Consider the following 27,075-nt stretch of genomic DNA (forward strand, 5'->3'; position numbering starts at 1 on the left):
AAACCAGCTTACACAGAGCAGAGAACGAATGATGTTTCGGGGGTCTTACAACGGAGCCGAGTGAAGTATTTACTAGCGGAATCAAGTTAAAACATGTCAGTAACAAACAGCTATGCTAAGGAGACTTTGACTGTACTCAGCTTTGGTACTTGCTTAAAACACAAGATGCTTTGATATTTTTAAGATATTTTTATCAAGAGAATGGTGACAGGAACCATGCCAAAAGAGTTATTAGCTCCAAAGCACCTGCTAACAGAATTACCACAGCAGGGCATATCTAATCCCAAATCCACAACCAGGGAAACACAAAGCAACATTCACTTCTCAGAACACATCATAGGAGAGATAATTCATATAAATAAAAAGAACAAGTCTGATAGGGAAATAAATTTTATTTTCAAGCTTATCAGAGGATATTTACAAACAATGGGATGTATAAAAATATAAAAGTACTTGACAGTGTCCTTTTGAGGCTATAAATTTTACATGAGCTTTTTTCTAGCATCATCATAGCACTATTTCTTGAATGAACGCAACTTAATTCATCTAGGGGTAAGGATATTAAACACTGTAACCTACTGCTGTCAAAGTTTGCAGTAAAGGTAGAAAAAAAGGGAATAAAAAAACTCAGCTATTTTTACTACTCTGAAGAAAGTTTACTTCTAATGTATGTCCGATTTTTTGGTTCCTTGACTATTAGCTGCTGCTTGTGGCTTCTATTGTCTGGCCCCGTAAGTCTGCGTATATGGTCAGGCAATGCCTAAAGGCCAACAGCATTATTTTATTTTAATATTTTTAATACAACTTGAAGAATAAATAGCTCATATAGTATTTTGGAGCAAAGCAGACTTCATGGGGAGAGACATCAGCCAGGCCTTCTACTTCATTGTTGTCCCCTCCTTCCTCTATTCCTGTTGTGCTTTTTCAAGTGACCGAGCTGGCTTTCTTCCTCCCTTAAAACAAAACAAACAGAAAAACCCACAGGAAAACCTGAAGTGAGAGCTCAAGTATAAAATCTGAAGTTTAAAACCAGACCGTGTCTACATTATTACAGTTAGGATGGAAGATAGCAATGGCTTCACTTAAATTTGGTCACTTGAGCAGTGGAAGTTAAAAAAAGCACTGCTTCCCTTGCCAAGCCTGGGCAAACCAGGCTACCAACTTCACAGGTGATTGCCCTGGTTCCACAGATGAAAAACAGTGCCTCGCTGAAGAATCAGTTCTGACACCCTGCCTTAGCAGGATGGCAAGGTTAAGGGACAAACTCTGTCCCTTTGGAATTCCTTAGCACTGCCCTGACAGCATAGAAGGGGGAGGATGACCCCCAGTGTAGGAGGGGCAGGGACAGCCATCAGGCATGTCCCCCGCACAAACCTGAGAACATTCATGTGCAAGGAGAAAGGACGTGGTGGTGGGAAGGGCTGAAACGCTCTGCCCGCTGCGGGCTGTAGGAAACCGCCATACAGATTGCACCGACGTTTTATACAAAGTTTGGTATATCCTAACAGGGAAGCCAGAGCTCAGCCTTTACCAACTTAGACACCTACAAAATGCAGTGGCGGTTAGATTAAGGGCAAGAGGAAAAGAAAAGGTGGGTTAAAGACCCAAACCTACCTGCGGGTACATACTTCTGCAACTGCCACTGACTCAGCTGCCGGGTCACTGTCATTGCAAGCAGCTGCCAGCCCTGAAATAACCGTTTAAAATTCTATGTATATCTAACAACTTAGAAAAAGTCTGCTCACCTGCTTCCTTACCTGAATAGCAACAGTAGAAAAAAATACTTATCTACACACACACAAAAAGTTATCTTTGTAGGAAAGAGAGGAAATACCCCAAAGCCTCTCACTGACTTTGCAGTTCAAGCCCGTATCAGTATTTTAAAAAGTATTTCAAGCCAAGCTCCAGTTAAGCATCTTGGCACATCAGGGATACGTACAGCCATTCCAGACCTTCCAGCAGCACAATGCTGTTATCCCACGCAAAAGGGAAGATTTCACCTTTTCTGTTTTCTAAAATAGAACAAAAAAAAAAACAAACCTCTTCCATTTGCATTTAGCATTCAGGGCCTCAAACTTCTTTGAAATACCGTGAACTTTAACTGGCACGCTGTCCTCCGAGGGAATAATTTCCGAAGAATACTGCTGCTTCCTCTCTATTGTGCCACAAGTCCAGTAAGCGGTTGGGAATCCACCAACTGAGGCATCTGCATAAAAACCTGAATTAGGAGTTGGTTTTGGCCCCTTCGTTCAGCTCAAACAGCAACGCTGAGCACAGTGAAGAGGACGGGGCCAGGGGGCTGCAGGTCAAGGTCAGAAGGCAAAGCCCTTTCTCCTCCAATCCAGCTGCCCTGGCAGAAGCAACAGGTGATTTGAAATCCACTGTTACTCCTAGCTTTTGAGCAGAGTTAAGATACAAGCTAACAGGCTACAAACTACTCATGATGTAAGCCCAGGGAACCTTAAAAAAAAATTAGAAAAATATTAGAAAAATTTAAAAATCTAATTACTCAAAACAACAGAAGAAAGCTGCATGTATTTTTCCCTATTCTTCCACATCCTTCTGCTAGAAGCTGTTTTTCCGGAGTGAAAGGATATGCTACATCAAGTCTCATGTGCCCTCTGTGCATTACTTGTGTAGTTTTAAAGGCAAAACGCCTTTGGTGTGTATCAGTGACATGTGCCAGCCTTGCACAGCAACACACTGTTGTGGCTTATTGCTCGATTTTAACAGATGAAATAAAGGATAGCATAGCTTTGATTGTCATCTCTTTACATTGTCAGCCAGCATTTCAAGAGGAATGTAAGAAGTTGCGGGGTTTTCTTTTTTTTTTGGAGTATCTGGAAGAAGTTCAATTAGGGCAAAGACACATATATTTAATTGTCTTAACAGCAGCAAATTATTCCTTCATCTATGAAGCTGTATTCGACCTAAACCACCACATTTTGCTATTAGCCAAGGTATTCTGCACTGATTTCTTTTTGCAGTCTCTTTTCACCATGCACAGTTCAGGAAACGGGAGATGTATCTAAGTAACAGAAAACCAGAAAACAGTCCTCTATGGCCTAGTAAATAGGGATTAGAAAACCATTACAAAATTCTTATTGTGTAGGCTATTAAAAAAAAAAAAAAAAACAACAACAAAACCAAACCTTGAAAAACACACAAACCATTCAATCTGTACACATTACACCTCAGTAATGGCTTTGTAGCCACACAGCTCGGTGAAATGTTACCCAACAGGGCTTTATCCCACTGTCCAGTAACGACTCGTAGTTTAAGTCAGAGATGGAGAAAAGCTTGTCAGACGACAGTCTATTCCACTGTCAATGCAGATCCTCTGGGGCTTTGCACGCTGAACTATGTGTTCAGCATTCAGAAAGAGCAACAACTGTTCCAAAAACTGATCTTCAGTTTCTGTCTGGAGTGTCCTTCGCTGCAATTTAGCATAGTGAATAAATCAAGGGTCTTCTTCCATGTCATCTGGGTTAGGAGCCATAATAAAATGCTGGGGGTACTCAAGGTTGTGTTCGTAAGCGTGTTCTTTCCAGCGGGCATCATCACTCTCGTGGGTAATGTAACGCTCTCCAATGCGCGTTTCAAATTCTCTGAGGTCAAGCCAAGTCTGATAATCCTAAGGAGTAAGAGAGATTTAAGGAAGCAATTTAAGAAACAGCAACACTACATTCCCACAGATGAATTATGCAGTTTGTCTCCACCTTTCGTATAAATAGCCACAAGATATAATCAACAAGATCTGCTAAAAACAAACACACAAAAAAAAAAAACCCAAAAAACACAAAACAAACACCTCCCCAAAATACTCCAGAGTGTCCACAAAAAATATTCAAAGATAAACAGGATAGTATCTAAGGATGTAATACTGTAAATCGTGAAATCTTTTTGTAACAAGACAGCTATGTTAGCTTTATTACAAAATTAATTGTATATATACACATACATGAAATTCCAATATTGTTTGTACTCAAAATTAATTGGATTTTCCCCTTGACATCTTTTAAGTTATTTGTGTGCATGGATATGTGCATACAGTAGTGAAACCATTGTGAAAAGAACCCATGTCGAAGTGGAAAACAAGTGGAAAAACTCCATCCCAAACAACTACAAGTTACAGCACACACCAGCTCGTGCGTCCGCTTCAGCACTGAACAAACGACGTTTGTCTCTGTACTGATTTCCGTGGGGCTCCATGCCCTCGGCACGCATTCGGCAGTGGTGCCAGAAGAGTAAAATTCTACGTTGGTGTCAGACAGAAAGTAAGGGGCAGGAGACACAATACGACAAAGTTTTCCTTGAGGAAAGAAGCCATTAACAGATGGGCAGAATCCTGCAGCACATAAAATGTAAAGCTAAACCCAGAAATACTCAAGCCTCCATGAATGCTTGTTAACAAACTTTGATAGTAGCAATTTTAATAAGCCTCTGCAGGATTTAATCCAAAAAATCATTATAAACCACTACAAACGTAGTGAAAAACGCAGATGGGTTTACCTGTAACCACGGGTGACTAAGGGATTTGTCAACACTGAAACGTTTTCTCATCTTCACTTGAAGCAAATTGTTTATTAAATCAATGGCTGACAAAGAAGAACAGAACAAAAATTATATTGTTTAAATACTAAATCACCTCTATCATCATTTACATGCTACAGTGAAAGTGAATTGTGTGTGTGTGTGTGTGTGTCCGTCTGTGTCCGTCCAACTGAACTCTTTTAAACTTAACGAAGCTCTTAAATTTTATATTTAGCTTTGCTTATGTTAAATGATGCTACAGAATAGGCAGGGCGTAAGCTACCCCCCGGCTTTGATGGGAACACTAAAAGCTTTACTATATTACTTGTTAATCTTTTTCCCCTACTGATTTTCAGAAAGGCCTAAATAACTTGAACATAATCCTGTGTTCCAAAATTATGTAGGTACTTTCACTATTGTATACTTTTGTATGTGTCCTTCCACATCTACCTGTGTGTTAATCATATATACATTACTAATAGCAAAGCTGGCACAGGAGAGCTCTAGAGACCAACCTCATAAACTTCTAGGTTGTTCAGAACTGACATTTAGATCCAGGTTTTGTTTCACTTGCTAATGTACAAAACCAAACTCCCAGATTCAACTTTGAACCATTTCTGCAATTATAGTTTAGATGAAGTATGTTTTGAGGTCAACGTACAGCAAATACACATGATTTAATTTTTCATTGGGAATTTTGGGAAGTTTCAGGTTATTTATCCCACTCCTCATGCGTGCAATCAGTTTTTCTTGCTAAATCTATTGGCTCCTCCTGCCCTGAAAACATTGTATTTGAGAATTTATCTTTCACAAATATATGCCCGCTCATATTTATCCATTTTGGCATAGTCTTAATAAACTCAAACTATCAATAATTCTCACCCTCCTATCTGAATGGACTTTGAGATTTAAGCATCTGAATGCATCATCTACATATAAAGACATTCTAATAGAGAAAACCGATTTCTTTACCTTCACTAGAAATTTCCTTCCAAGGATTTGGTGGGTACATAAACGCTGCATTTTGAATCTGATCGTTTATATCCTCATCTTCATTAAATGGGAATGTACCACTAAGGCTCACATAGACAATGACTCCCACCGACCACATGTCTAGAGAGCGGTTGTAACCTTTACTCCTCAGGACTTCAGGGGCAAGGTAAGCAGGTGTCCCCACCACAGAGCGCCTGAAAGATTTTTCGCCAATGATACGTGCAAAGCCAAAATCACACAGCTTCACCTGCAAAAGAAATACATTTTAAACCGAGAGATCTCTTCTTGATCTCCAAAGCATGCTACCGCCCAAGACCAGAGTGGTACTTGATACCATTTCTGCCATCATTTTAAACATTGTATGTACTAAACCAGAGACAAAACATGACGTAAGCCAGTCAGTTGAAGTTTTAGGATGCTGGTTTTGCAGATTGCAGATGGAGCCTGCTCCAGACTGAGACACGAGCTGGCCTTGCATGGGCTGAGGTCTGAGGCAGTCTGTGTAGTACATGGCCACAAATGTGCAAGTAAGGACAAAAAACTTGATTCCAAACTCAGCTCATTTTCAGAGGCAAATCCACATCCTCACAAGGCACAGAACCAAAATTTTTAAAAAAAAAAAAAAAAAACAAAAAACCACACACATATGAATCCCAGCCAGATCACGTTCCTCTTAATCACATCCCTGGAGCTGGAGGCTTCAGCTACACAGAAATCAAACAATGAGCTTTAACTAGAACTCAGCCCCAGCCACCTCCAAACAGAACAGTCTGGTAATCGCCCAGGTAAAAAGCATCAACAGCTGGTACCAGCATTGATGCTCAAATCTTCATGGTTCTTTAACTTCAACACAGCAGGCACTTGTACAGAAAACAGGATCCAGATCAAGCCCCACACCAATGCCAAGTTAATAATCCCTCCTCAGGGTATAAGAAAGAGCAACGCACTAAAGGCATACAAGCGACTCTCCAAAAGTACACTCCACTTTGCATTAACATCGCAGGACTGGAAGCAATTCCCTGATGCTGCCTAGCAGCTTTTGATTTCTGTATATCCTCCACAAAATCCATACTACCCAAGGTATCTAATGTAATAGTTGACAGTACATAAATACTAATATCACTGGACAGCATTTCTCTTACAGAAATCAGCTATTTAGTTTATATGACAATGTAACATCACACATACTGATGATGAAGATCCCCAAGCAAGACCAGTGACAAATGCGCCAGTCCCTTTTCACAACAGCTTCTAAGCAAGACAGACAAAAGCAAGGAGGAGAAGATGCACAACAGGGAAGAAGCTGTTTCCCCAGGGTCAAACAGCATTGGAACAGAAATAAGGACTAATCTTGAAGTTTCTAGTCCTGTACCTTTTCCACTAGACTATTCTCACTAATCCAGGATACCAATTTCCATGCACTCTTCACAAGCATAAAAAAAAGATGCAGTTTACGCAGCCTTTTACTAAGTGCCAGCAGTAGCTGTGCTTCTCAGGCTCTTTGGAAGACAGAATGCTGGTGCACAGCATTGTCGTGAGACGGAATCCACGTCTGAGGGGAAAGAAACTGAGACAGACTCTTGAGCATAATGCCAGGCTAAGAGTTGGAAAGGGGAAAAAAAAAAAAAAGACAACTATAATACAGGTAGTTCAAGTAATTCTAGACGAAGTCAGTTGAACAGTCCCACAAGAAGCCACCTTTTAAGCTGCAATGCCTGTATTTCTTGAAAAAAAAAAAAAACCAAAAAACAATGAAAAGTGATGAAAGAAGTATTTTTAATCTTCACTCACTTGAGGGAATGGCTCTGCTGATGCTAGTAGTACATTTTCTGGTTTTAAATCACAGTGCACGATATTCTTGAAGTGTAAATTCCTCAAAGCAACAAGTATCTACAGAAGAAAAGAATATTTTCAGAACTTTTCAAGTGGACCAAAAGCGTCAAAACTCACATACACTAAGCAATACAGTAATTTGTATCAACACAGTCTTAAAAAAAAAATTAACCAGTATATACTGTGCAAGTACTATTTTTTTCCCAGCCTATCAAGACTTGGAACTAACGGTTTTGATTTTCCCACCACCACCACTCCTCCCTCTATTTTGAAAGCTAACTGTTTCGACATGCATCTTTATACATCCACAATGTTATGTCTTGGAAAAGAAGGGCAAAAAATTTAACATAATTAGCATTCAAAATTCTTTCCGCGTTTATTCAACTTTCATTAGGTGTGCAGCCTTCTGTGCTGCCTCTTTCAAATAACAACACAGAAAATTACTTCTCCAAACTCCATTCTCAGATAATGACAAAAGACAAATCTAGCCTTTCCTCTACAAGTAGAGAGGCTGAATGCCAACCTGAGTGACCATGAACTTAGTTATTCGTTCGGGAAGTCGACTTTTCTCACTGGAAAGAATCATCTCTAGCATATCCCCATGCAGCTTTTCCATCACCACAAAGACCCGTTCTGGGGTTTCAAACATACATTCCAGGTTCACGATCCCAGGGTGGTGCAAATTCTAAAATAAAGTAATATATCTACATCACTAAAATAAAACAGTAGGAAATATCCGGAATAACACAGAAATGTTGTGCCTCAAATCAAAAAGTAGTTAAGTGGAGAGTTAGAGATGAAAAAACAAGATGTTTGAGGGAAGAAACTAGCTTGAAACATAAATGTCAACCCATGAAATATGCTGATTATCACTACTGAGAATAATTTGTTTTAACACAAGTTATCCATAATGATTAATTTTACAGTTGATACGCTCAGTAGCTTGAGTACAAAACATGGAAGAATAACACTCATAGATTGAGGAGCCAGTAGTGGAAGGCAGCCAAAATAATCCAGAGTTTCCTGCTACCCAGGGGGAGACAACACAGAGCTAAAGTACGTGTCTTCAGTGGATTCCCTAGCAGGGGTAGATACCACTCCCAAGTTATCAAATCGACTAAATACTCACAAACTCCCCCTCTTCTAAGATTCCGTCTTACAAAAAGATTTAGAAATCGCATACGCAGATTCAGAGCACTTACACACACTACAAAATCTTATTAATGACTTGAGACAAACTCCAATGTGATCCAAAAATATTTTTGTACCTGGAGAATGGCTACTTCATTACGAAGCTGACTCTCCTGTTTAGTTGGAAACCTCATCTTGTCAATGACTTTGATAGCCACATCTCTTCCAGTCTTCCTATGTTTTCCTAAACAGAAAGTCAATGTCAGCCATCAAGAGGCAGAAGCAATTCAGAGCTATAAAACTTTACAGCTGAAACTCTTTTTTGGGGAAACAAGTATGTTTTGTACAAGTGTACAATATTACTATATCTATATTTAAAATTGCAACTGGTACATGAGTAACAAGAAGCAATTAGCCTCGACAGAAGGGTAGCAGATAAATTTAAACTGGTTACTACTCTGCTCTCAGGTATGCACATTGACATTAGATGTACTGGGTGAAGTTTTTGTCTGTGCAAGGGACTTGCACGTTAGCATGTAATACCTACTCCCACAGAATATTGCCTCTCCTATAAAAAAAAAAAAAAACAACAAAACTACTCAAGCCAAATACAAAGAAAGACCTACAAGTCTTCTCCAGTGGTTTCATACTTTTATGGGCTCCACGTGCACAGGAAATTATATCTAATACTTTAAGGGAGCATAGGAGTAATTATGTGCCATGAAGAACAATACATTAACACCCAGGGGCTGTCCGTTGTCTTCGAAAAAAGCTCTAAAAGGTTGTGGGGCAAGAAGAAAAACGTGCTGAGCAACCTGATCTAGTGGGAGCTGGCCCCGCCCATGGCAGGGGGGTTGGAACTAGGTGAACTTTACAGTCCCTTCTAACCCAAACCATTCTGTGATAGCACCAAATATTATTCCTTGCTGCAACCGGCATCAGCTACACGAGAAGCATTCTGCAATACACAGAGAAGATGTTTCAGGGGCCAAGTGAGTGTCTGTAAACGCTTACCCAGCTTCTCCACAACTGCTAAACTGACTTCTATCACACGCACATCACAGAGGTTAATGGGATCACACACTGCAAGGCCTTGATAATCTAAGACATTTAATACTAAACTAATATAGAACAATAAGTCCGCACCAAAGGAAAAAAAAATAGTCAGTATCTGCTTAATGAAGGATTTGGAAGCCACTTTAGGAAAAGGGATGACACACACAGGTAGAGTGCAAGAGGCACAGGGGACTCTACTGGAACTGCTCCGGGGAGCCCAGCTATGCCTTCACTAACCACCCACCTGCTGCTCTGCACTCGGGACTGGTGGCCAGGGCTTAGGCTGGGCACAGGAATTGCAACTAACACACCTGCCTTAAACGTCGTCATGAGAAAAGGGTCAAACCCAGGCTTATCTCCACCGGACAAAGTAAGGCAGTTAATGGAGATACCACGCAAGGTCCAAAAGGGTTTTAAAAGTTACCAAACAGAACTAACACTTGAAGAGCAAAAAATACATTTTAAAAAGATTACATTAGTCCTAAGGAAAAGATACGCTGTATAATGGACTGTCAAAGACAACAGCATAAAGCCAGAATTGTTGAAAGAAAGATCCGGGGAATTTTGTCATTTTGTAGCAAATCAGCAATTTTTAGGCAAAACATTAGAAATCACAGCACACAGCTATGATTTAAATAAGATCATAGATTCAGGGAAAGTGACTCTGGCTCCACCAGACATCAAATTACATTGAAACGTAGCAGAAATACCATTAACTATGAACTAGGTGCAAAACCCAGAAGACAAATGCTAGGTTGCAAGAGAACATGAAGCAAAACGACCAAACGAACAAAACACCACAGAAGCTAGACTAGAGCTAAAAACTGAACACAAAGAAAGACTAACAGAAAAGCAGCTTGAAAATTCCTTTTCCCTGAGTAAAACACAACCAACCAGGTCTCAGGGCAAGTTTTACATCAGTAAGAAACTATCGAGAATTTTTTTTTTTTTCCTGTCTCCATTTTTCAGACCCTTCAAAACTAACCATAATAGGCAGAGGTAAACTGTTCTCACTGAAAGAAACAGGAGTTGGATACCAATATCCTGTAACTTCTTGATGTAAAATTAACATTTGTAAATGTCTGTCCAGAATCAAGGACAAAAAAAACACCACGACAACAAAAAACCCAAAACAATGTAAGCAACTTAATTTTACCTTTATTTGTTTAAATAAATGGGTTTGTTACCATTATTTCAGTAAGCCTACACAGGCGGAAGAAGCCAATATTAGAAGTTACCAGATTGACTCTCCAGCAACAATTAAGCAGTGTGCAGAGACAGGAAAAGAATACTCTTTTATATTATCTTTTCTTCCTCTTTCAGCTTGTGATTTTATCTAAAGAAACTGAGTATGCATATCCTATATGTTTTAAGGCATCTTTAAGTGAAAAGATTTAATGTAATAAAAGCCTTTCATAAGCATTTATACGCATTGAATCATGAAAAATACCAAGCAGATTTACCTAAAAGGCAATTTAAGAGACTATATATAGAAATTAAATCAAAACATTCAACTACTGTCTGCATTTGTGCACATTCCATTCACAAGAGAGGGAGCATACTTTGATTCACACTATGCTTTAAGAAATACAAGGGGAAAAAACCAGACATCTTGAGAGAGTGATGTAAAACCAGACCATCACACGGTTCAGAAGTAATAGAGAAAAATATCTAACTACACAATTGGCACACAGAAAAATCATAGCCACAATACTTCCTGACTAGAAAGACAACATGACAACAGCAGAAAGGTTACCACTTTTAAATCATTAGTTATAACTTTTTCTTTCTTTCCAGATTTATGTTGTGTGGTTTTCTCAACACTTGAGATATAACACATGGGATTAAAAAAAAAAGAAAAAAAAAGAAACAGTTCGTATGATGCATTTCTAGTATTTCCTTTTTGTGATTACATACTATTAACAAGTTATACGTTGCAAAGAAGTTTTTAAAGACTAAAAGGGATAAAACTACATTTGAAACCTACAACTGAAACTTCTGAGCAAAGAATTCCTCCCCCTGCTTTATCCTGCTGACAAAAGTTTGTATCAAAACTGTTTGCATAAAATATGTCAATAATATGGTTGCATAAACACTGTCAAGGCACAAACTAAAGTATGTATTTTTCTAATTGCTTTTGGCCTCGTCTCTCAGGCATTATTAAAAACAGGTATAACTGACAACCTCCTTAAATACATGATTTCTAATACTGTAAAATATAGATGACAGTGTTAGAATTTGCAATTAAAAAACCCCACATCATTAACCAAGACCAAATTCAGACTAGAGATTTCTTTGTATTTAACTGCGGTCAAAACGCAATGCATTTTCTAAACCAATTTTGATGCCACTGCAAAACTCTAAGTGCAAAAAATGAATTATAAGAAACACTGTATATAAAACTGCAGAGAGAAACAGTAGAGCAATCCAAACAAAACTTTTAACACGATAAACTTCATCTAGACATTCTAGATACAGCTAAGTACATATGAAATGGCTAGTTATATCAAGCAGACAGACATTCTACTTTAATAAATGCAGAATAGAATCTAATGTAATTTACCTCCATATACAATACCAAACTGACCAGAACCCAGCACTTCATCAGCAAATATCTGGTACACAGAGCTGATATCCTAATGCAAGAAAAAAAAGAAATCACAAACATCAGGAGTAATCAAAATGTTCATAAGCATATTCGTACTGGCTGAGCTGTATTTACATTTTACATTAATCAAACTGTGTAAAGCGTGCTGTCACCACCCTGAATGGAATGGAGAAACAACAAACTTCCCGAAGAGGATCCAGAAAGCAGGGACATACATTCATACAAACTGACACCTGTGCCCTGTAAGTAGATTACTTCCTGATTATAACACAGAATCTTTTAGCTACAATACCCTAGTGTTCGTTTCTCATCCAGACACTGTTACTACCAATCACTTTGTAATACCCAGGTAAACAAACACCATTATGTTATATATACAATAAATGTGACTCACCACATTCTCCTGGACCTGGCAATTTGAAACGGAGATACTTAGAGACAACTCTTCTGCAATAAAGAAGATATAACTGAGTAAGTAAATAGGATGGGCAGGCTTTTTCTAGTAAAAAGGGGGGGGAAAAAAAAAAAACCACAAATACACACAAAACCAAAAACCCCATCACTGACTTCTAACCCAGTCATGGTGAAGTGATTTTTATTGATGTTCTGCAGAAACATCATACCCTGGAACTCAAATTTCACAACTGATTTAGATAAACAACCCTGGGAGTTTTGCTGGTATTATTTATCTATTTTTGTCATATCACTGATTACAAAAATAGAAGAACAGTACGAGCGTGTACACAATAGAAATCTGGAGAACGAAAAGCAACAGTGATGTGGCAGTTGTATCGGAGTTCATTAAACTTCTAAGAATTCTGATAGTAATATAGAGAAATACAGGGAAGAGGACTGGGTAGATGCCTTATAGTCCAATGAATGTGGTTACTAATTTTCCGTGGCATCAAGATATACAAAATAAATACATAAGAAAAGGGAACATCAAGCAAAGCAAATACCAGAAGACCTGATAATTAAAAAAGCAATAAAACCCAAAATATAAACAATCTTTGTTTCATGGATAAACTACAGAAGCATATAAGTCTTTGGAATATAAGAGTACATCTAGGAAGTATAATCTGCAAGTAAAAGCACCAGATAAAGATATAAAATTTTCAGCCTGCAGCAGACGTTGATGTGAAGTTTTCATTACAGGAATAACATTATGATGCACGGACAAGAGGAGGTACAGCGAGGAAGGCAGAAAATACCCTTTTCCTTTGACTTCCAAGACAGAGGTAAAGAACATCAGAAATGGACACCTATCATTTGTTATGTTAACTTCCAAAAAAAAAAAATGCAGAACAAATTCATATACAAGGTGGACTGAAGATACACCATAGATTTACTAGCACTTGGAAAAGAGGCTTTACCAACCTAAGAAGAGCCTTGGGCTTTAAAAACACTATTTTGGAGAACAAAGAAAACGTCTGTATCTGATTTTTGCCACCTATGCTTTCTCTCAAAGAAGGAATTTATAGACTTAAGATAGCAACAAATACTAGTTCTCGAAGACACTCTGAACACTGCACTGAACTGGAATTACAGCCTTGCATAAGCCAATTGATTATTGGCTCGAGTCAGGTCTGTATTGGAGTAACAGGACAGAACACAAGGGAAAAGAAGAAAGGCGGTAGACAAAAGATTTACTAAGGTCAACATAAACTGCAGCAAGGTTAAAACAAGGTAATTAGAAAGTGAAGATACAGTTCTTGAAACTGTTTAAAGAGAACACGCTGAACCCTTCCCCGCAGATGGCTACAGAACACAAAATATCTGGTAGGTAGAGTTTGTGTTACTCCTTCCAAATAAATCCATTTTTCTAGTGTTTGAAATGCATAAGGGCTGAAAAATTGTCACTTCTGAAGAAATCAGTAATGCCAGGATTCAATACGTAATCTATACCAGGTAGCAGCTTACTAACCTTCTCTTTCTCATTTCAGCTCAGAAACATCCCACAAAGAAACATCCCACCCCAACCACCCCTAGGTACAAGCTCAGAAAGGACTCCTTCCCACGGCTCAGACTGGAAGAACATCCTTTCTAGCTACTTTCTGACTAGAATGGGGTATAAATTGGCTAGACAAAATATCTTATGGTCATTTTGACACTACAAATTCCTGCTGCTGCAAATATTTCAGGCACTATCAATGTATCCCTCCTCTTCTGTTTTTTTTTTTTTTTTTCTGGTTTTGGGTTTTTTTGGTTTGTGGGTTTTTTTCTCATTTAAAATAGTGTATTTGAGGCCTTGGGGGTTTATTTTTTTAACTAAAAGACTAATTTTCTTAAAGGCTCTTGGGATACATTTCATGGCTCACAGTGTGCAGGAAGGATAGAGATGAACAGGCATTTTGTGGGCTCTTCGGAGTTTAAAAAACAGCCTGATGAGTTGTCTAAGAACATGGGAACACCATTCCACAACTCACAGTAGTTTCTTATACTCTTAAAATCCTAAGCATGCTAAAATACTTGCTCTCTGTATCTACCCCTGCGTCTCTATTCCCTACCACTGTCAAGTTTCAATATAAAAACGTTACCATTTACATCTGCAAAAACATTGATTTTGGAAAGAGCAACTGTCTTTGCAAGCCTCTCAGCAACAGTAAGCCTTAAGTTCTAGAAAAGAAAGAGTGCTTTCGTATGTATATATTGGAACTAAGTGGCATTTTACGTATGTATAAGGCCAGTTATGAGGTACCACCTTACAGGTGTGTTTCTTCACTGTAACTAAACACAGATACCGGTACTGGCATTTCATATTCAGATCATGGTTGTATTTTCAGAAAGTGCCTTTACCTCAGACTAGCATTTATATGTTCTTAACTGTTGCTGATGCAGAATAACCAGACATCAGAGACAAGAAACTTATCTCAGAATCTCCTGCAAAAGAAAATGTCGCTAAAAGATTAAGGAGTAGCTCGAAGATGAAAGAAAACTGAAGAATGAAAGCATAAATCCCAGTACAGAATGTGAATGAATGTCGTTGCAAAGAACAAGGAGATGTCTGAAGAGAAAGAACACAATACGTAGTTTGGTGGAGCCTTTATAATGAATATGACCATATGCCAGAGAAAGAAAGGGAGTTCAGGTGCACAAAAGGAAGAACAGGGTACTTTTTATTACTAACCACAGTTCAGCAAAAGTTCTTTCCATCACTGGCAGTATTTACATTGCATCACTACCTCCTTTTCTTCTCCTTAACTACTGGCATCTCACAGTTTTTAAAAAAATATAAGCGATCACATCAAAAAGCATGCAAGTTTAGTTTTTTCAGATTATATCTGAAATAGATATATAGAGAGATAGATACAGATATATCTGAATAGTATATATATATATTTAATTTTTTAAAGTATATTAGAAATATCTAAACTATGGTCCCTTTTTATATCCAGCAACTACGTGTGAGTTCTTAATGCTCCTACAATAAAGCTCTGCAATATGCATTCATACAGTAAATCTGATTCTAAACTACTACTTCCTGTTTCAATAGATTAAAGGATTTGCCCACCCTCCACAAACCTGAGTGTCACTTTTTAGACATTTGTGGAAAGTTACAGACCCAATTCAGCAGAGAACAGACAGACAGACTCACTCTAAATAGCCCTTTTCTGAAAGGAACCTCTACCATTAACAGCTTCAGAATACGAATAATAGTGCCTTGTCTCCCTGCTTACTGTGATCTTTTCCTTGTCCTGCAGCAGTGCAAATGCTAGCTTGAGGAGTGACTGGCATCAAAGCCTGACGAATGGCTTTCTCCCAGCCCTGAGCTACGTCAAGTCCAACTCCGGTGGCAGCAAGAACAGGACTGTGATGACTGCTGCCATTGTTTTCGCCAACAAAGTACACCATCGTGTCAGTGATGATCTCAAAACAGTATGGGTTGCTGCCCTGCACCACGTTTGAAAAATCTCGAGGCTGAGTCACCTGGAGAATTTCTGAAAGTGGAATCTCCTGAAGAAAAATATTAAAGATTAAAAAATGAAAATGCACATAATATTTTAATATACTGATATTCAAAACTTAAAAGTGTTTGCAAAGAAATCAAAGCAAGTACATCAAAATAACAAAACCAACATATCAAGCTTCGTAACTAATGTCAAACCGTGCATGACCATTGCCCACCCGTGGTTTTCTGAATCCCTCTATACAAGCCTAGAGAGACTTCCAGCCCCACCACAACTCCCTCTAATACAACTGCTGTTCTCTACTCAGACAAACTGCATTTACATTAAGTATGACAGATGTCCCCACCGCATACAAACGATGCGCAACTCTAGAATGGCCATTTCCCCCTGTAGTTTACACAGCTTAGCTAGAGAAGAACATGACAGGGGGAAAAAAAGTGAAACCAGACAACATTAAGAAGAGGATGTGGTTTTTGGTAAAGATTCTCTTTCATATAGCTATTAACAACTTCTACTGACTCTTCTACCTTGCCAGTTTAAGATCATGGTGCAGGCAGTACTAGCGAACAGATCTGAAGGGAGAAATGGTTGCAAGTTCACACTAGCTGGAGGAGGACATTCCACACACATGGGAAGGTGCACATCACTGGCAAGAGTAGTGAACAAGCAGGTGAACACCAGGCTGGCATTAGGGGTTAAGAGACAGTAGCTGATTAAGATGAAGAGCAAATAAACGTAAAGGCAACAACCGTGAATGACCTTACAGCAAAGACAAATAACCTGAGATTTAAGCAGTTTAAAAAGGGGGGCCAAAGGGGCAAGTCAAAGGACTAAAAGCAGTGACATAACGGAGCAACAAGCAAGGAACATATTTTACCAGCTGTGTTTTGAACGCACAGGGCAATACAAGTATCAGGGAGGTCTGAGAAGAAGAGACTGCATTGGTCAAGAGAGGGATGAAAAGGATCTGGGCAAGTTTAGCTGGGTGTACAGAGAAAAGGCTTGATCTTAGAGATGTTATAAAGGAGGAAGCTGCAAGATTTGGACCCCCACCTAAATGCGTAAGACAAGAAAGGGAAAAATCCTGTTTATACGTTAGAACACATTTTATGAATATTCCACCATCGAACACATTACTATATTAATAAAATACTAAACTTAGCAATAAGTTTAATTTCTGTAACACCATGCTGCACAGTAAATTTTCTTCTAAATCTTGCTTGCAACTTTCAGTCATACAAGTTGGGAATAATCTAATTTTGGGACCCTCAAAATAAAATACATAAGCATGCAAACTTTCAGTCACTACTTTTAGAATTCAAAAATCCTAGCCTTCATTAGACTAGTGGACAAACAAATTATCTGGTAATTGTGAAGAAAGCTTAATATGCTAGGCAATTCAGGTGAACAGTACGTGTAAAATGCAAGGAGAGACATACTCAAGGGGATTAGAACAGGCGCTGCAAGCAACTTCTCAGAGTTAGTCTTGATCCTTCTCACATACAAGCTTTGGCCAACAATTAAGCTGTCAGAGTTTTGATTAAAAAGATGAGGAAATGGAGATAATAGTTATACTGCTCACAAGTAGATTTCAGATCTATAAAGCACTAAGTAAATAATTATTACTCATCATACATTACCTTGTAATATTTCGTTCCAGATTCATTTTGAAACAGCGTGAGGCATTTGCTGTCCAGTCTCCAATAATGCCTTTTTCTCTACAAAACGCACAGTACAATAACGTAAGGAATAAACACTTGCATGGCTTTTGCTATCCGATTATTTAAATGAGAAAGGCTTTAAATGGCTAAAATAATAAACCAATGTTAATCTACAGTCACATCTTAGACTAGATACATGAAAATAAACACATCGGGAATAAAGATTTTATTTTTTTTTTAAACTCAAGAAGAGGGTCATAAAGTTGTTTCCACAAATAAGAAAAAATATCACTTACCTTACAGTTATAGCAGTGACAACAGCAGTTATCTCATACAGAAAAAACACTTACCTACACAGGTACATGTGCTCACAAAACATGAATTATTTTAATTTAGTAATAACTGTGGGAGTCATGCTTTCTCCCTCTGTGCCCTCACACCAACATCACAAGAGTTCAAGGACTGAGCAAGCCTAACAAGCCCTTAATTCTTTTGTTAATATAGAATTCTAGAAGGTCAAAAGCACACAGTAGCAAGACAGATTATGAGATTCGAGTGGACAAAATATCTTGGCAGTGGGGGATGGGGTGTATATGAAATAAAAATCAAGACAGACTAAATAGCCATTTTCTGGAAGTCTGCACCAATGAGAAATACTGTCTCCACCAAGAAGTAACACAAGTAACCTGTTGCACAAAACTCTCTTGTAATTTTAAGAAAAGGATCATTCCTCAAAACAAAGAGGCTTTTAGAAAGCTAGCATGACTGTATGAATCTAACTTACTTTGCTTGCACCATGCTCACATAGTTAGAAACCCAGTTTCACGGGACAAAAATCCAAGACTCTTAACTCTGGCCTAGGATGACACTAGTTTGAAACTTAATACAGCGGACCTTAAAACGCTTCAGTCATGGGGAAGCTAAGACTACCTGTAGGACTTAGACAAAGAAAGCAAGGACATAAATTAAGTAAATGGAATTCCCAGCCAGCACTGAATATAAACTGCGTGAAAGCATAAGGGTGAACCTGTCCTTTGGACATATATGCTCTTTACTAAATCATGGAAGGCTTTGGAGGAGGGTAATTAAGAAACAGGTTGGTAACTCACTCAGGGATTCAATACCTGCCCATACCATATTCTGAAAAAGAATGGGCTCGGAGTGAGGAAAAGAATACAAGTGATTATACAGAAACTTCTCATTATAAAGGGTGAAATATCTCGTTATCCAGAGTCAGCAAGAAGTATAAAGATGTTTCTGTTAAAATTAACCTCTTTGGAACTGATAGAAAGCCCGAGTTCCTTCAGGAATAGGAAATAGTCTGACAATGCTGGAGAGCAAAGCAGTCAGGGGAAATAGCTGATGGTCTCCTCCCATTAGGGCTCCCATTAGGAAGCTCTATAAGATCTTGCTTGGCTGAAGGTATCTTGCTTTGGGGCGTAATACTCCACTTCATTTGAACGTCCTTTTCCAGTAGATGTCATCTAGGTAGCAGACAGACTGACAGATGAAAAAAGAATCAAACTAAGCTAAGGTGTACAATCTGATCACTGTTCTATAAGGAGGTCCAAAGAAGTCCATGGAAAAAAGTACTGGCTGTACTGAAAGATTAAATCAGAGCCAGATACCGGATTTGCCCCTAACACTGCTAGAACTATTCATCTTTGTCTACTACCTGGCCTTAGTTCTTCCATAGCCAGCTGATGATAATTGTCTGTTAAGTAGCCTCAGCTGGAATCTCATTTGAAATATGCTAGACACTTATTTTGATTTGTGATAAATACATCTAGATATTAGAAAACTGTATTTTAAAGAAGTGTTTCGTAAGGCAGTTTTTGACAGGCCACTTGCAGTGGTCTGTTTAGTTGACAATCACAAAAAGTAAAAATACTAAAGTATCCTGAGCTAACTAGTATCACTCCTCAGCTTGATTTCAACAGAACTTAAATAACTTTGCTTCTCTGAATTCCTGAAGACCTCTTCAATTAAGACTCCTGTGTAGAGACAAAGAATGCAAAAGTATTTATGCTGACTTTCATGAAAAGCCTGAATGTGACACACTGTGCTTCATGAGAACTGCAAACTTAATTTCATCCTTTTCATTCATCTACCAAAAGACAAGAGGATTCACTCCATCCCATCGGACAACTCCAAGGAACCACTTATTCTTCCTGATCTCCCTCCTCAATACACAAAACCAAGGAGCTTGCCTAAGAAGGTTCAATTAAGAGATCATTATTGGTAGCACTGAAAACAATGTAGTCTTTTTGGAGGATGCTTCCATACACAAGGACATACAGTCAAGCCAGAACGCTTTGTTCCACTCACATCAAGAGGAATAGTGAGTTTGGGGGAAGATGGTGATCAATAATGCTTACTTTTAGATAGAGTGAATTGCTAGAGGAATGAAGGGTTCCCATATCTACACAAAAACACTTACAAACACCTAGACCATTAGAATAATGAATTAGAAATAACCATTTTAGTAGTCGTCATTTTTATGTCTTTTCACGTAGTTGGAAAAAAAAAACCAACACTGATACAAACATTTAGTTCAACTGCTAAACAGAAAGAAGACATAAGCAAGTTATTCCCAATTATTATCTGAGGAAAGGTGAAATCTTAAACCTGCAATTTATTTGAGACAATTTAGAGATGCTTCTCTTTCTTAAAAGGGAGAAGGAAAAGTACTGTTGAATCACCACCTAAAGAATTTTGAATAAACTACAATTTCTTCTTTGCACCAGATTTCTTTATAATAAACATCATGGCTAAGTTCTTTCAAATGATAGTGTAAATCAGAATATCTAAATAAAAGTAGTAAAATACACTGGTGGAGAGATATAATTTAACTTAATGTAGGAAGAAACTGAAGTCACTGACCAGATTGTCTCTACTAGTATAGTGGACCATCCATCCTTCCTTCACCATTGTACTGCTCTTCCTTTTTGTGTGTTTGATTGACTGTACAACTCTCATGAGAGGAATATTATTGCTCGTTGAAGGACTTAAAGAAAAAATAAAATATAGAACAGTTAATATTTAACCAGTTAAAATACAACAGTACTGCAATTCCACTGGTACTACACATTTAGGTCATAATTTTCGGAAATAGGCACCTTTTCTTCCCATACAAATTATTTCATCGATCGATGAAACTGATAAGGTATCCGAGCTCCCACTAGCTCTCCTAGTGCAAGAATCACAGTACTTAGATTACTCTATGGAACACAAAAGAAACACAGTGGAATGAGAACATCTACAGAAATCATTCTCTCTCAAAACGATCAGCTGAGACTGCTGGTCTTAATCGAGCATAAAAATACAATTAACATCAGCATTGCTATTATTTTCTCTTGTCTGCGTAAGTTGACTATGCTACTTCTTCATATTGTTATTACACTAATAAAGGTCCCTATCTAAGCATACTTTCAATTTATGAAAATATCAACAGGGGTGTGTTAATTCAAATCACAGCTCCACTAGGAAGTTTTATCAATGCTTGAGGAGATTAACTGTCCTGTAAATGAAGATTTTATACTCTTTAACATTCTGACAGTCATTAGTTAAACGTATACGTTTTAATAGCGCTGGAGATGGAGTGAACCACTAAGTTGCCTGCTTAACACCAGAGCTTCTACGCATGGCACTAACAGAAGCGCTTGTAAACGCACGAAATCACATGGCAGATTCAAAACCAAAAACGTAAGGATGCTTTAATACAGCACACAGTTACAGAATTGTCTGCCACAGGATGCTGTACATGCCAAGAAACTTGAATTGCTCCAAGTGCAATTAAAAATAAATGGAGAAATCCTACCTAGAGGTGGAACACAGAAAAGATGCTACTTCTAACTCAGGAAATCCTTGAGCTATAAATCATGGGAAGTTGAGAAGGTATCACTATATGCTCTTCCTTAGTTATTTGCTATTAGCTAAAATGACCTTTCATTTGACCTAATACAACTGCTCTTATGTTATTAAAAATGACCTAAGAAAACCAGGACACCACTATTCAGAATAATACAGAAAGTAAAAATATGAGACTGGATTAAAGGAACTATGTAACAGTAATCAGATAGAACACTTCAGGAAAATCACATTCAAGTTAAAAAACACACTTTCACCTAAAATGCATATAAACTATGATATGAATATTAAAATATCTCAAGTAATTACTTTTAAATCCACACATGCATAACTAACTAAATTAGGCTGTCACAAAGATCTTAGTCATGTCTTAGCCATGTTAAACCAAGCCATAAATTTTATCATGTTTTGATAATCTGGCTTTATTTCTTTGATAACAGTCATAACACAGCACTTTTTCCAATTAGAAGAGACTATATTATTTTAATTTAGTTATGTTTCACATTTGCTTGAATCAGGATAACTTTACAAAGCATTTCCAGGTTAAAAAAAACACCAGTGAAAAAAGTGACACTTTAAGCAGTAAAATGGGGCTAATCAGAATTATTTTACTCAAAGTTTTACTTCACAATATTGAGGAAAGTATATCCAGAGCAAAGAAATCCACCTTATGACTTACCTGATAGTTTTGACAGCTTCCTCATCTTTGTCTGCATCAAGGTCAGATGGATCCATAAAGAAGATTTTGTCCTCTGGAGGAGATGGCTCTTCAGCATCATCTAGACCCCGACTACCATCACTGTTCATTTCACTGCTATCAACTTCCATTGGCATGTCCAAGTCCTGGCCTGGGCTGGCAGGTTCTGGAAACAACACAGGATTCAGATATTATTTCAAATACACAATTAAAGAAAAAAAAAATCCACCACCAACAAAAAAAAACATAAACCCAAAACAAAGAAAACCCAAAAAAATCCACAATATTTCTTCTTCAGTTCATATTTATGCAAGTAAACGTAAAAGTACAACCAGAATATACAAAATCCTCAAGTTTTTGCTAAATGATGCAAAGTGTGCCAGTGAACATTATCAACTTATCTTTGCTAAATGCCAAGGCAAGAGAGATCCAACCAAAACAAGAATCTCGTTGAAAGAAATGGAGTGAAAAGCTTAAGGTCTAAACCTAAATCTCATTAAGTAATTCTGTTCTACAAGTAATCAGTACAAAGTAACCTTTTGATGGCTAGAGATGACCCAGAGAATTATTCCTGTGCAAATGAAATTCTCCATCAACAGAAACCCAATTCTGGTCTCACTGCCCTTGTAGCCTATAGTAGCAAAAATAAGAGAAAAAGGGGGCTGTGGTATTGCAGGAAAAGAGAAAAGCAGAACAGATCTTACTCGCATCTGACTCTCTGCTGGCAGAATAAAGTTTCCAAAAGCTGTACAACTTGCACTGTAGAAAACTAAGAAATAAGACATACAAATACCTTCATCTGTAACCTTTTTTTTTCCCCCCCCCCCTTTTTTTTTTTGGCTGAAGAGAGATCAATTTAAGGGTGGGAGAAAGAACAAAAAAAATAAACAACTCCTTATGTTCACAAAAGAATTGTCTGAAACTGTAGTTCCCAAACAACGAGCTCTAGCACCTTAGCATCACAAGGATGGTGAAAGCAGGCTGCAGCCAACAACATGTTGTACATTATTGTTCATGGCCGCCAATCTCATGACCCAGGCAGGAGCCTTGGAGCTGGAGAAGGCAGGCATGAACAGATGGGATATATTGTGCAATGGTGAAGGACCCACTGGCTAACAGGGCTGCTTCCCAGGCCTCTGAATCAGGTTGCACAGTTTGGTGTGATCAACAACAGGCACACCAACAACCAAGATTTTGGACACCTCAGCCGGAGGACACCTCAGCCGGAGGACACCTCAGCCGGAGGACACCTCAGCCGGAGGACACCTCAGCCGGAGGACACCTCAGCCGGAGGACACCTCAGCCGGAGGACTTCTGGTCCAACATTTCTCCAGCCTGTCAAAGTCCCTCTGGATGGCAGCATAACCCTCTGGAGTGTCAGCCAGTCCTCCCAGGCATCAGCAAACTTGCTGAGGGTACACTCTGCCCCACATCCGGATCATTAATGAAGATGTTGAACAGGACTGGACCCAGTATTGGCCCCTAGGGTACACCACTAGTTACCAGCCTCCAAAACAGACCTCATGCCACTGATCACCACCCTCAGGCCCATCCATTCAACCAGCTTTCAGTTCACCTCACTGTCTGCTCATCCATCCCATGTTTCATCAGCTTAACACTGGTCTAAAACTTATATGAATAAGACTTTAAACTTCCTTCCATACAGTGTTCCCTGCCTTCCCCTCCCAACTCTGTAAGGTCTATTCAGAAGACAGTTCTACTTAACTAAGGTTCCAAAAAATTAGAATGTTTTGTTGTTTGTTGGGTTTTTTTGGCTTGGTTTTTCCCCTTCTCTTTTACCTCACAAACTGCTGGGCTAACTCTGGCCACTGAAAATCATGCATATGAGAAAGTCACAAAAAAATGGTACTTGTCGTCAGATACTAACATTTAAATATATACATTTCACAGTGAACAATGAGCAGACTGATCTCAACAGATGTTTGATTTTTGTATATTTAGAAGGCTTCTTGATTTTTTTATTTTCCTTGAACAATCTCAAGCAAAGCGTACTGCAGTTGTCAAGACTGATTAAGTAAAATTAAAGTCACTAGAGTATAAGTTTTACAGTGAACCTTCTTAATTGTCAGCAATCTCAGGTGAAAAAACTGAGAAGATAAAATAAAAAGACATAAAATATTCAAAGATGAGGGAACTAAAAGCATCCTGTTAAGCCTCCAAAGATCTGTCAGTATTTGAAAGCATGTTTCGCATCTTACCTCCATTGAAAATCACCTCTCCAAGACAGTCTCTAGGTACTTTAGATGCGCAGCGTTTGTGACAGTTGAATCTGCAATCTACAACAGAAGACAAATAAGCCCATGACACCAGAATCTTACTCCTACTCAGACACTAACATTCTATCATTCGCTACTTCCATCACAAGCTTCAGTTCAGATTCATACATTTGCATGTAACTGAAGACAGCACTGATGAGGTCACCTCCAGAAGTAAATTAACAATCTCGTCCTGATGCCACATGTTGATTTGCCCCACCACTATTTACTATGTCAGCACTTCCTCTTCCAGTACAAAACAGTTTTCTTCTTCTCTAGCTTTGTCTGTAGTTATTTTTTCCATTATGATGTAATTTTTCCCATCTTCTCATCTGTTCCACACCCTTTTTTCCATTGCTGTATGATTTAAATGTCTCATCTCTATCATTTTTCACCACCTGCTGCCTAGTACTTGCAGCCATCAGATCCTCTAGGATCAGAAACCTGTATCATAGAGCAAATATGCTCTGCAGTAAATCCCAAAGTCTGGCTCCCCTATCATTCCGATTACAGATTTGGCTGAACACTGAAGCTCCATTTCTCCCTGCCAACGCATGGCAGACGGAATAATGTTATGTCCAGATCTGCCCTGACGTGGAGATGGAATCTAACCTGGACGTGTGCCATTTCTGCATCCGAGGTATCAGATGCAACCTACTGAACAAAGTCCAGCATATACCATTAGAGGTAGTAAAAGAAATTTCCATTATTAGCAGCATCACTGTAATTTTTGACTGTGTATCAACATCATGAATTTCAAAACCACCTACTGCTCCCGTAACTGTTTTCAAACCGATAATTTAGCCCGTTTCTGCTATCCAAAGAAAGCTCATCATGCTTTCAAGTCCAGACAAGAGAAAAATCATTATCTCCCCATTTTTAGCAGCAGAGAAGCCAAACCCTGGAGCAAAATACAATCCTGTTCAGCTTCTGAGTGCCTACGAGGAAGCATCCTAGGAGAACAATGAACTGTCCTTTCTATAGTGGTGTTTTCAGTCCATATTATGCAATATGGTTACTTTACTAGTTTGAACAGAGCTGGAAGAAACAGAGACATTTCAAGTCCTACCAGGAAACTAGAAAGAGTGAGTCAATCCTAATCAATTAAACTTTGTCTAGAAACATTCTTGGGTACTGCAATGCAACTCTCTACTCTAGTAAACAGTTGTAAACATCCCCTAGGATGCTTTCAGCCCACAGCATTAGCACAATCTCAAACAGTTCCCAGGTCTAGTTCATAAGTCAGAGCATCCCATGAAATTTTTCCCAACGGGCAGCCTCCCTACAGCCACCCGGGCTCAGGTGCTAAGATGACTTGTTCACGGGCACAGGTCATTTTGGCCCTGTTGATCAGAGTGTCCAGGAATGTTCCTTGGGCACATTTAATTTATTACCAGAAATACAGCCTTAGCATCCCAAAGATCATCCTGAGAGTCCAAGTAGAAGCCTGGATGAATTCAAGAAATCCAGGGCTCTTATGGGTACTCAGGAACATGGGACTGCTGAAAGACCCCAAGCTTTGGGAATGTGCACAAGGAAGTTCGTGGAAACTTTAAGAATCTGTAGGAGAAAGCAGTATGAAAATAATTTGATTGTTTGATATCAATTCCTGATATATTCAAAATATGTATAGGATCATACTGTGCAATGACAGGCCTATTAATAAACTTATTTCTGTCCTGTGTGCATACATAACGTTTCTTTATTCTTGTTTTCCATACATAAATTCTATTTTTATACAGCACCATTCACGTTCCCAAAACTGATGTGGTAGCCCCATTTCTTCAACTGGATATAGAGTCACAACAACTGTATTTGGTCAGTAGTATCTATATGTTAGAACTGCAAAGCATCTTTTTCAGGCTTCGTTATTCATGTATTGCATGTATCCAAGGGACACTCAATATAACTCAGAAACATATCAAGGGATTTGAGTATCAAGGGATACTCAAATAACTCAAAAACAGTTCAGGATGCAGACCTCAGACTACAAAGACTGCAAATTATTAAAACAGAAATGAAAGATAAGCTACATGAGACAGTAGTATTTTTAGTCAAAAGAAAGTTAATGCAGCCATAAGCTTACAACTTTTGCTCTCTTCTACTTAAGGAAATTGAAAATGTATTAAGTAACTGCTTTCAAAATGTTGATTGACCTTTGCTACTCATGTTTGATAAACTTGCATGAGAGCAACAGAAAGTCCTTTCCATATTAATGTTTAGGATTCATCACTACAGTTCTCTTTCCTGCAACAAAGCTGACAAATCTGCACTATCCAGCAACGAAGTGACAGAAGAAGACCACAATGTCATCGTTATGCCCTGGGAAATGCACAAAAGAGTCGGAGAACTGAAGTCATGCATCTTAACGTATGCTAAATAAAAACCATGCAGCTGATGAAGCCTAAGCTAGTTCAGGAAAGGCACCTACCTGTACGATGTTTTTTCCAAAAGACAATAACCAGTATCCTGTGCTAGAATGATATAATGAAAACTTACAAGTTCTTTA

General features: G+C 38.4%; 1 protein-coding gene across 2 annotated transcripts in view; it reads right to left on the bottom strand.

The window, feature by feature from the left end:
• Positions 1–376: 376 nt before the first annotated feature.
• The window catches only part of PRKD3 (protein kinase D3), a 48,353-nt gene continuing 21,654 nt past the window's right edge, over positions 377–27,075 (bottom strand). For both annotated transcript variants that reach the window (XM_063328860.1, XM_063328861.1), the window contains exons 7-19: positions 24,510–24,587; positions 22,273–22,456; positions 20,607–20,730; positions 17,703–17,780; positions 15,832–16,108; positions 12,549–12,601; positions 12,110–12,182; positions 8,628–8,734; positions 7,883–8,044; positions 7,318–7,416; positions 5,506–5,773; positions 4,513–4,598; positions 377–3,634 (exon numbers count right to left, since the gene is read on the bottom strand). In XM_063328860.1, the coding sequence (XP_063184930.1) occupies positions 3,461–3,634; positions 4,513–4,598; positions 5,506–5,773; positions 7,318–7,416; positions 7,883–8,044; positions 8,628–8,734; positions 12,110–12,182; positions 12,549–12,601; positions 15,832–16,108; positions 17,703–17,780; positions 20,607–20,730; positions 22,273–22,456; positions 24,510–24,587 (1,763 nt within the window). In that variant the 3' untranslated portion in view covers positions 377–3,460. The remainder of the gene's footprint in view (positions 3,635–4,512; positions 4,599–5,505; positions 5,774–7,317; positions 7,417–7,882; positions 8,045–8,627; positions 8,735–12,109; positions 12,183–12,548; positions 12,602–15,831; positions 16,109–17,702; positions 17,781–20,606; positions 20,731–22,272; positions 22,457–24,509; positions 24,588–27,075) is intronic.

Source organism: Chroicocephalus ridibundus, chromosome 3 (genome assembly GCF_963924245.1).
Source record: "Chroicocephalus ridibundus chromosome 3, bChrRid1.1, whole genome shotgun sequence".
NCBI lineage: Eukaryota > Metazoa > Chordata > Aves > Charadriiformes > Laridae > Chroicocephalus > Chroicocephalus ridibundus.